The following is an 11,787-nucleotide window of genomic DNA, read 5'->3' on the forward strand; positions in this document are numbered from 1 at the left end:
TCTCTCCATACACACACAAACAGATCATTTTTTGTGTTTTATGTTTAGAATGGTATAAAACAGTAGTCTCACAAAAAGGGTACAAAATCTCAATGCAGCTTCAAATTCATCATACAGCCAAAGAGGGAGGAGAAAAAACCGAGGAGACATGGACAAAATGGTAGATGTTTCAAAAATTATTTTTATTGTTACATTCCAAAGAGGACATAGGAAGAAAAAGCCAGTTATCCAATAACTATTATGCCTCTCTAAGGGAGGCAGCCAGAATCTGAGTCCTAGTTCAAACTGCGCACACTAGAGCTCACACAGCTGCCTCCCAACACGACCGGAAATGATGACAAATATGTGTATGTCATCAATTCAGGGAGGCTTGGGTTTAAAAGCAAATTTCTTTATTGCAAGTGTCCACGTCATTAAGATGAATCCTTAAAGATACTAGAAGATGAGAAAGACCACACACACCAAGACTATATGTTTACTCATTAGAGTAAACTAGCAAATGGCCAGTTTGTTCTTGGATGCATTGCATCAGACATCACAGTACATGAACAGACTCTGCATTTTGTGAATAGCCACCAGGCATTTCAGATCCAGTTCACCAGGAAGTGTAGCCACAGGCCAATCAACTGCCTCGCTAATTAATATAGTCAGTGCAAAATTCAAATGGGTAAGTCCAAAACTTCGATAAGGCTGGCAACACTGCAAAATATAAATGAAACTTGAAAACAGGAATAAAGTCTATTTACAAAAGTTTGTTTAATAACATGACTTGAGAAAAGTTAAGCACTTCTCACCCATCTCCCACCCACCCCCTGCAAAACAAACAAACAACAAAACCTGAAAATTATCTTGAAAACCAAGTCAAAACTGTATAGTGAAAAACAGAGTGCTTGTTCCAGGTAAAGGACTTCAAGATAATCTACAAAGCAGATTTATTTATATTAGTAAAAGTCACAAATAGGAAAAAGTTTATTGGCTGACATTTGAGATGTGTGCTTTCAAAAATGTCTCTATTAATACATAAAGGGGAAAAAAAAAAAAAACTAAGCACGTTTTTGCTTCCAGTTTTGAATCTTCAGCCAGAGTTTGGTGAAACCAACAGGGAGGTGAAAACTCAGCCAGTTCTTCCTTTGTCTTGTTTCCTTCTAATCACCTTGAATTTGAAACCCAATTAGCTGAGGACAACATGGCGGTCAAAGACGGATTTTCGCTGCTCTTGAACTTGAAGCTTCCAGCGCTGCTGGGCATACTCTACCTTGTTGAGCACATTGGCTCGACTGCGGGAGCGTGCTAGCACATCATGGGCATTTGCAAACGGCTGGTGATCCTGAAAGTCCGGGAATGGAGAACATCAGGGATGGTATGACCAGTGTAAAACACACACAAACCAGCCACAGAGATAGAAGCAGTTGAACATTTCAAGTAACACTGGCCAAGCATACCTAGGCACTTAACTGCCAGAAGTAGGATGAACTGAAGTAGGAGGAACTCAACTATGGAAACAGGTGGTCCAGGAAGCATAAGTGATGAAGGGGCATTTGGGAAATGCTACCAGGATGACCATTTCCAAAAAGATTTCCTTTAAGAAGCAGGGATCAAGATAAAGACAGTGGTCATTCATGTCAAAGAAAAGCCTTCCCTGATAAGCTGGGGAAAGGAAAAAATCTATTTTCATGTTAACATCTCCATTTTACAGATATGGAAAGTAGGGCTTTTCCTTGGTTTATTCAATACTACAGTGAAACCTGTGAGAGCTGGAACTTGACAGGACTGCCTTGTTTTTCTAGGTCTCGTAAATTTTCTGTCTTTGACAGGGTGTAAGTCTTACCACTTTTTTATCACTTGTTTTAGTGGAAAATATTTGCGTTTTCCTTCTCTGACAAGTTTCCACCTTATATAGGTTCCAGCTTTTGAGGGTTTTACTATATATAGCTAATCTGTGGCAGAAGAAAGCCTGCCTTTTAATTTCCTATTAGAATTGTTTGCCTGCCAGCTGGGGCCACATCCACACTGAAAGATGAGCTGACAGGGTTTTATTTTGGTAGGTTTTAATCTCTCCCTGCACCCCCAACAGATACACTAAATGGACTGGTTCCCAAAAGCCTTTTCATTCTCCCCATTCTCAAATCTGTAATGAAATGACACACAACTCAAGTGCTACAATTACCCTCTATTACTAATGACAGTAAGGAATTATTACTTCTGCATCTCTATTCAACAGACTTGAATCTTTCATTGCTAAACACCCAGTGGCTTCCATGCTAGATGCTGCCGTAGGAAAGATGCTGTTCAAGGGTTACCCTGGTATCTGAATAGAAAACCAACCTATTCTCGTCAAAGTAAACTAATGCAGCTGGATGTTTGTAGTCATTACACAGGAAACCACCGTGCTAATCTATCTATGAATGAGATATAAACACAGCTGCCTAAATGACAAAAAGCATTCAATAGTAATTTATTGCTTTTGTTTGCCTTTTTCCTTGATCTCTTTTCCAGGACCCTGTGTTAGCAAGGTTTCTAAATGTTCCAACCTAGGATCCAAGTCACAAACCCTACCCCTTAATCTAAACTTTGCCTCTAAGAGAATAACAACACTGTTTTGTTCTACATGTTTGAAAAAGCTCTATTATATACCCAGGGCAGGAGTTAGCATGTATATGGAAACTATACATAACCCCATAACTATATATACATATGTATATATATGTGTGTATACATATATATATATATTTATGTGTGTGTGTGTATATGACTATAGGGTGTTACAATACCTGGTCTTGTTTTTATAGCAAGACACTTAAACAATGTCTACATTTCAAAGACATCAAAGAGTTTTTTTTTATAAAGAATCTTTCCCTGCCTTCTTTACCAAAATTCTCTGAACTTTTTTATTTAGATTAACAGCTTGTACAAACTTCATTTAGCTTTTATTTTTAACTTTACAAATAAAAATAATAAAAACAACTCCATAAGTTCAAAATGTTTCAAAGATCTAAGAAAGAAGGTAAGGAAAAGAGGAAGGCTAAAGTTGTAGGATTACTTGATTTCCCATAAGGAAATAAACCAACCCAAGGTCATTTAACAAATGAGAGCAAACATCAAAACTCAGCCTGCCTAACCTTGACTTGGTGTCACATCTTCTCAAAACACCAATGTTGTTCAGGTAGATTAAAATGACACTATGGGAATATGGTGCTTCAGTGAACTTGTATATAAAATATTATCATCACTGGTTTGTTTCGACATAAACAAGACTGGGAAGAAAGATTATCAGCAAAGCACTTCTCAGGTTCATAGTCCTGTTACCTATTCTTCAAGGTAGGGTGTGAAAAAGCTTCTTAAGGAACAAATCTAAAGGACTAAACAAACCAGTTAATCCTTTTGGTCTGTTCTCCACCTATCAGAACAAGATTGAACCAGCTGTTCATGGTCATGAATGCTGGGAGAATGCAAATAGAGATTTACCCTTTTTATATGTTTGTTCTTTTTACCCCTGATAAAATTACAATAAATACAAAACATGTTTTAATGTAATGCTGAGATAACAGTGATGATGTGTCATGGATACATGATACAGTAAATATTGTGACTACTTGCAGTGAGTTCAACTATCTGTACTAACTCTTACTTGGTTTAAAATTCCCTGTACTGAACAAAAATGGGAAAAATGAAAAATTGGAATGTGAGAATTTAACAAAAGCATTTTTAAAAGTACCTAAATAGTGAAGAACTCACATCTTGAGTAAGCAACAATTGTAGAAATTTATATTTAACTTCTTTTTGTTACAGTTGTTACCATAAATTCACAGGTCTAGTCGAAAAACTTCTCTTTGCCCAGAATCAGTTTAAGAGCTATGTGAGAGTCAGCCAGGCCCCTCAGAGACACCAGTCTCAAATGGTCAATGCACACGTAGAATCAATCACTTATGGGCAAAATGGTTACTGAGTGCATGATCCCATCAAGTGCGTGCCCGACATGTTTTCGTCTATACATTTGTGCATCTCTTTCTTTTATGTTCTGTGTGTCTTACATTAATGTTTCTATTCCTGAAAGTGGAAACCCTGGTGGCATGGTGGTTAAGAGCTACTGATGCTAACCAAAAGGTCAGCAGTTTGAATCTACCAGGCGCCCCTTGGAAACCCTATAGGGCAGTTCTACTCTGTCCTATATGGTTGCTATGAGTCAGAATCGACTTGACAGTAATATTTTTTGTTTTTTGGTTATTCCTGAAAGCAGGCTCCAGGTATTTAATGCTGTAAAGGATCCATTTTAAGTCAAACTTTCTACCTATGTGCCTATAATGAAAATGATTTATGTGGCCTTTGATATACAACATTTTTATATGACAGTAGTTCTCAGCTGGGGGTGATATTGTCTCTCAGTGGACATTTGATACACTACTGTTAGTCATTTGGCAATGTCTGTGGACATTTTTGATTGTCGTGATGCGGGTGTGTGTGTGAGGGGGGTGATGCTACTGGCATCTGGTGGGTAGAGGCCAGGGATGCTACTAAACATCCTACAATGCCCAAGATAGCCTCCCACAACAAAGAACTGTCCAGCCCAAAGTGTCAATGGTGTGGAGGCTGAGAAACCCTGTCATATGTGAATGAAGGTAACATGGGAACAGTATTTGAGACTCTAATGCTTCTGGTGCACAACCTCCTGTCCTCCTAGCTCATTCACCCTACTTCCCCCACTATGCCTGGTTTCTGACCACATCAGGTCTCGTCTTGACCTTTTCCCCAGCCTGCCGGTTCCCTCCCAGCTTTGCTTCCATCTCTGTCCCGCTCAGATCCCCAAAGTCCATTACTGCAATCACCTCTTCAGTCTCACCTCTCCCTACTCTCCTATTTTAGAATGCACTGCCCACTCCTATCTTCTTAGCTACTTAGCAAACTCTTGCAATACCTGGCTCAAAAGTCATCTGCTTTAGGAAATCTTCCCTGACTCCGGCCCTAGTCAGTTAACTAATCTTGCCTTCCACTGTGCTACCGTGACACAGTGTACTACAGTCATATATACTATAGGTATAATGTGTATATGTATTATAGATATAAGACTGCAAAAATAAATCTCAAGATGTTTTCTTCATGGTTATGAGGGTGGGGAGGGAGGGAGGGAGAGGGATATTCACTAACTAAATAATAGACAAGAATTATCTTATGTGATACTCCACTGGTCTACCCCTCCAGGAGCAAGGGAGAATGAAGAAAACAAGATATAAGGCAAAGATTAGTCCACAGGACTAATGGACCACAACTACCACGGCCTCCACCACTCTGAGTCCAACACACCTAGATGGTGCCCGGCTACCACCACTGACTGCTCTGGGGATCACAACAGAGGGTCCTGGACAGAGCTGGAGAGAAATGTAGAACAAAATTCTAACTCACAAAAAAAGACTAGACTTACTGGCCTGACAGAGACTAGAGAAACCCCGAGAGTATGGCCCCCAGATACCCTTTCAGCTCAGTAATGAAGTCACTCCCGAGGTTCACCCTTTAGCCAAAGATTAGACAGACCCATAAAACAAAATGAGACTAATAGGGCACAACAGCCCAGGTACAAGGACTAGAAGGCAGGAGGGGACAGGAAAGCTGGTAATAGGGAACCCAAGGTCGAGAAGGGAGAATGTTAACGTGTTGTGAGGTTGTTAACCAATGTCATAAAACAATATGTGTACTAACTGTTTAATGAGAAACTGTTTCATCTAAAGTACAATTAAAAAAAAAATTATCTTAAGTGAAGAGAAGGGCAACACACACTACAGAGGAAGTCAGCATAACTGGACTAAACCCAAAGCTAAGAAGTTTCCTGAATACAACCAAACACTTCAAGGGACAGAGTAGCAGGGCTGGGGGTCTGGGGACCATGCTTTCCAGGGACATCTAGGTCAATTGGCATAACAAAGTTTATTAAGAAAATGTTCTGCATCCCACTTTGGTGAGTGGTGTCTGGGGTCTTAAAAGTTAGCAAGCGGCCATCTAAGATGCATCAATTGGTCCCAACTCATCTGGAGTAAAGGAGAATGATGAACACCAAAGACAAAAGGAAAACAGTAGCCCAAGAGACAGAAAGGGCCGCATAAACCAGAGACCTCGTCAGCCTGAGATCAAAAGAACTAGATGTGCCCTGCTACCACCAATGACTGCCCTGACACAACAGAGAGTCCCTGAGGAGCAGAAGAAAAGTAGGATGCAGAATTCAAATTCTAGTCAAAAGACCAGACTTAATGGTTTGACTGAGACTGGAGGGATCCCGGAAGACATGGCCCCCGGACTCTCTGTTGGCCCAGAGCTGAAACCATTCCCGAGGCCAACTCTTCAGACAAAGATTAGACTGGATTATGGGACATAAAGTAATACTCGTGAGGAGTGTGCTTCTTAGCTCGAGTAGATACATGAGTCTAAATGGGCAGCTCCTGTCCGGAGGTGAGATGAGAAGGCAGAGAGGGTCAGGAACTGGTTGAATGAACACGGGAGATCCATAGTCGAAAAAGGAGGAGTGTGCTGTCACAGTATAGAGAGAGCAACTACAGTCACATAGCAATGTGTGTATACATTTTTGTGTGAGAAACTGACTTGAATTGTAAACTTTCACTTAAAGCACAATTAAAAAAAAAAAGTTTTCTTCTGGGTGGTAGGGTTTAAGTTGATTCTTTTTTTGTTTTATATTTCCTAATTCTTCTACAATAAATGCATTTCTTATACAATAAAAGCAAAAGGGGGAAACACACTATTGTTAGTCATTTCTTTTACACGTCTGTTTCTATTTTATTTATCTCTTTCTAACTAGTTCCCAGCACAGTACTTGATACAGAAAAGTTACTTATTATGTACTGGATAAATTAATAAAAGAAGCAAGGGGAAAAGAGGCAAACAAAGGTTCTTCTATGAAAGTTCTTGGCAAAAAAAAAAACAACCCAACATGAAACCTTGCCCAAATAAGTTGACTATTCATAACTGATATTCACAATACAACAATGTGTTGATCAAAGAGCAGGCTCTGTCTGTAGTTGCAACTAAAGCCATCTAGTCAGGATTTCCTTTCCCATCTTTGCCACAAGCCATTCCTGAGTAAAGGACTTTTGACTATGGTTGGCAAAGGCTCACTCTGGCTTTGGCTTTGGAATTGACTCTTGAAACGCTACCGAGTTCCTTAAATCTACTTTAAGGAACATAGTTCAACAGAATAATACAAGAGAAAAAGTAATCTGTAAAAAGATAATTATAGCATATATAATAGTGAAATAGTGGAAAATTTCGGAACAAGCCCAAACAGGAGAATGATAAAAAATACATATACATATATATATGTACATATGTATGTATGTATATATGTATATGTATAAAATTCTCTAAGCTATATTGAATAACAACAAGTTTGTGGACCTGTGAATTTCTCGTCATTTTTATATGAAATAATGTTAAAGCAAAAAGAAGACTATGACACAATTTATACACTGATCATACCAACTATATGTACAAAATATAAATGTATTTTAAAGACAGGAAGAGAATCTGCAGTGATGGTTTTCTTTTTCTCTAGGGTTAAAGACCATTGTTTTTAAGCAGCAGGGAAAAAGGAAATATAAAACATTAGCAGGTTTTTAAGGTGTACTTCATTAAGAGAAAAATGTCATGGCCGTCATGGTTCCCTTTACTAAAGCCTCTTTGCCTTCTAAAACATACGGTGATGCTGACAGGAAAGGTACTTTAGTCAGGAGCCTGGGGGGGAAATGACAGTCTCAGATGCCCTCCTCAATGTAAACTGAGAAATGTAATGACAAATGTGCCCTTGGTACTGAAGGGCAAGGTCTTGTACCAACAAGGATCATGAGTTTAAATCACTACATCTATGGTTTTGGGGACAGAGGGATTTCCTCAGAAAGAGATTTTTATTAAAATTAGTACTCTTTAAAGCTTCTCTAGTTGAGAATCTGCTCCACCATGTGAACATCTATATGTGACTATTTTTCACTTGCACTTTACATCAGATGATGACAAGAGACTGGCCATGAGCAGCTCGGGCAGGCTGAGAACTTACCCCGATATCATCGTCACTCTGTATCAACTGTGAGTGTCCAAAGAGGCGTCTCTTCAGTATGGGTTCAACCAGAGTAAGATATACCATGTACAGAAGTAGCAGGCCCAAAATGGAGAGGTAAATTATTATGGTAACCTGAAGGAAATTGAAAATGTTATATCTCTGCTCTAAGAAATCAGAATTTTGCATGATAATAGTACAGCCACAGTGAAGACTGATCTATCTGCTAAACCTATAGGATTTACACATAAACCAGATGCCAACACAAGAAACAAACTCTTCACCAAAGTATTACTTAAGGAATAAGAGGAACAAAACCACTTTGTCTTTGGGATCTTTTTGCGAGTCTTCAAAACTCCCATCTTCACCTACTGCTAATCACTTGTCACCACTGCTAGTACAGCAGTTTTCTTTCTTCAGCTGAATATTGTGTCCTAGATTCAGCAGCACTGTTGTCAAAACAATTTAAAGGAACCCTAACAGAAAATGTAAATCAAGTGAATTTCAACAGAAAACTCTTTTAGATCAATTTAAATATACAAAAAGACTTTTTAGACTAGCAATTTTCTTGAGATCTTAATTTGTGTGCTGTCAAACAGTACAGCGTGACACACCCATTAGAATGGCTGTAGTGAAATAGACAATACCAAGTGTTGGGAGGATGTGTGTCGATAAACCGGAACTCTCATATGTTGCTGATGAGAATATAAAATAGTACGATCACTTGGGACAATCTGACAGTCTCTTAAAAAGTTAAACATAAACTTACCACTGTAAGAAAACTATCCAAGAGAAAGGAAAACATATGTCCACAAAAAGACATATAACAGCATTATTCATAATAGTAAAAAACTGGAAATAATCCAAATATCTATTATCTGATGAATGAATAAACAAAGCGGTACATTCATATAATGGAATAGTATTCAGTAATTAAAAGCAATTAAGTACTGATACATGCTACAAGTATAAACCTCAAAAACACGATGCTAAGTAAAAGAAGTCAATCACAAAAGACCACATACTGTGTGATTCCATTTATATGAAATGTCCAGATCTGCAGAGACAGAAGACAGAATACTGATTGTCTGGGGCTGGGAGTGGGAATGGGGATTAATTGTATAGGAACATGACAGATTTTTTGGGGTGATGAGATTGTTCTAAAACTGGACCATAGTAATGGTTGCAAAACTCTATAAAATTACTGTAATTCACAGAATTGTATAATTACAATGAGTGAATTTTAGGGCATATAAATTATACATCAAAAAAAAGTGGTTTAGAAAAAAGTATAGTGAGGATTTCTCTGCAGTGCAGCACCCTGCTGGAGCAGAGCTCTCCCACAGGATCAATCACAACTGAAATCTCTGTGACTGTTACAACTGACCACCCATGATTCCTCATGAAGCCTTTTTTGGGAAAGGAATGGGCAGTGACATATAAAAACGATTTGTGAGAAGAACCATCAGCCATGACAGGCCCAAATGGTGATGAGAGTTATCCACATTCTATCTCCTACGAGAAAATCTTAAAATCCAGAAGTGATGTTTCTAGAATAGAAGAGTCTCTAATTTTATATACGTTTATATATATACATTTTTGGAAGGTTTTAGAGGGCAGGGAGAGGAAGGCTTAACCATGCTGCTCTCTCACTAGCCTTTGACGTACACGGCCCACAGAGAAGCTAGGATATCCTTCTGGGACAGGCAATTACACACAGGGCATTTTGTGCCATTTCACATACCTATCTCATATATCCTAATCAATCCACAAAGCATCTCAATGAGGCAGACAGAGAGCAGGCCCACTGCTCTTTCTGGAGCAGCAGAGGGAGCTAGCAGGGATGGGCAGTAATTTAGGTAATTAAAATAGAATTAAGATGCCCCTGATTTCCTGTCTTGTTTCAAGACCACCAGGAACTACTCCAGAAGCAGAAAAGATGGATTGTTTTTTTTTTTTTTTTTTTTTTACCTTGATGGTAACAGAGCTTCTTTCCTCATATTTGCATTCACAGCGAAGACAGTACGCTTCTACATCAGGCCCCAGCACAGGCATGGGCTCTACAACGTGAAGGCAATCGCTGAAAAAACAAAGGTAAAATATTGCTTAAGCCTGGGTGGATTTTCTACTTGCATTGATCAAAACATCCCTGAAATTCAGAATAATCGTAGGACTTACCCAATGAGAGAATATAAGGAACAAATAATCAGTAAGGCAAAGTAAACTCATTCCCTCTCCTAATATTAATAATTTGGTAAGATTTAACAGTCTAGGAAACCATAAAAATACATACATAATAGTTGCTCATTTCCAAAGGTGCTACTGTTAACAGTTAAATCCACCTGAAAAACCACAAAAGGGATAGAAAACTATTTAGATCAGTCAAGTCATGTTTAGACTTGTCAGTTACCAAGCAAAACTGCTTTAAATGTTTTAAAGTGACTCGGGGCACTGCTCAAACATAAGATTATTCTCTTTTGTGAATTAACAAACATTCTTAACTGCCACAGTGTGACAGTCTGATTATCAAATTTACAGTACGGTAATTCTGAAACTCTAAAAACTGAATTCTCAAAGCCACAGTAAGAAACAATTACTCTTCTTAAGGAGCAAAAGCCTACCGAAAAAGTATGGAGAAGTAGCATTAAGACAACAAAAATATTTTAAAATGAAAAAGGATTACTGTGGAGAAGTATATAAAAAGTAATAAAAGACTTTTTTTTGTTGTTGTTAGACATTTTTTGTTTATTCCTCTATACCCCCATTTTTCAGGCTACTTATTAGGGTCTCTATGAGTCAGAATCGACTCAAGGGCAACGGGTTTGGTTTTTTTTTTTTTTTTTTAGTACTAGCTTATAAAAAAACAGTGCTATCAAAAATATATTTTCCTAAACGCTCATGATCACTGGCCATTAGAGAAATGCAAATCAAAACCACAATGAGATACCATCTCACCCTGGCATTACTGGCACGAATCAAAAAAACAGAAAATAACAAATGTTGGAGAGGTTGTGGGGAGACTGGAACTCTTATGCACTGCTCGTGGGAATGCAAAATGATATGGCGCTTCCTCAGAAAGCTAGAAATAGAAATACCATATGATTCAGCAATCCCACTCCTAGGAATATATCCTAGAGAAATAAGAGTTGTCACACAAATAGACATATGCACACCTATATTCATTACAGCATTGTTCACAATAGCAAAAAAATGGAAACAACCTAGATGTCCATCAACAGATGAATGCATAAACAAACTACGGTACATACACACAAAGGAGTATTATGCAACAATAAAGAACAACAATGAATCTGCGAAGCGTCTCATAACATCGATGAATCTGGAGGGCATTATGCTGAGTGAAATAAGTCAATCACAAAAGGACAAATATTGTATGAGACTACTACTGTAAAAACTCATGAAAAAGTTTACACATAAAAAGAAACAATCTTTGATGGTTACGAGGGAGTGGAGGGGTGGGGATGGAAAAACACTAAAAAGACAATAGATAAGTGGTAACTTTAGTGAAGGGTAAGACAGTACACAATACTGGGGAAGCCAGCACAATTTGTATACAAGGCAAGGTCCTGGAAGCTCCATAGACACATCCAAACTCCCTGAGGAACCGAATTGCTGGGCTGAGGGCTGTGGGGACCATGGTCTCGGGGAACATCTAGCTCAATTGGCATAACATAGTTTATAAAGAAAATGTTCTACATTCTACTTTGGTGAGTAGC

The 11,787-nt window shown here is 38.4% G+C and overlaps 1 protein-coding gene across 2 annotated transcripts in view; it reads right to left on the reverse strand.

Moving 5' to 3' along the window:
- Positions 1-995: 995 nt before the first annotated feature.
- TMEM9B (TMEM9 domain family member B) overlaps positions 996-11,787 on the reverse strand; it is a 28,703-nt gene continuing 17,911 nt past the window's right edge. For both annotated transcript variants that reach the window (XM_023737068.1, XM_004369630.2), the window contains 3 exons: positions 10,022-10,130; positions 8,051-8,185; positions 996-1,327 (listed from right to left, as the gene is read on the reverse strand). In XM_023737068.1, coding sequence (XP_023592836.1) covers positions 1,172-1,327; positions 8,051-8,185; positions 10,022-10,105 — 375 coding nt within the window. In that variant the 5' untranslated portion in view covers positions 10,106-10,130 and the 3' untranslated portion in view covers positions 996-1,171. The remainder of the gene's footprint in view (positions 1,328-8,050; positions 8,186-10,021; positions 10,131-11,787) is intronic.

Source organism: Trichechus manatus, unplaced genomic scaffold (assembly GCF_000243295.1).
Source record: "Trichechus manatus latirostris isolate Lorelei unplaced genomic scaffold, TriManLat1.0 scaffold00006, whole genome shotgun sequence".
Lineage (NCBI taxonomy): Eukaryota > Metazoa > Chordata > Mammalia > Sirenia > Trichechidae > Trichechus > Trichechus manatus.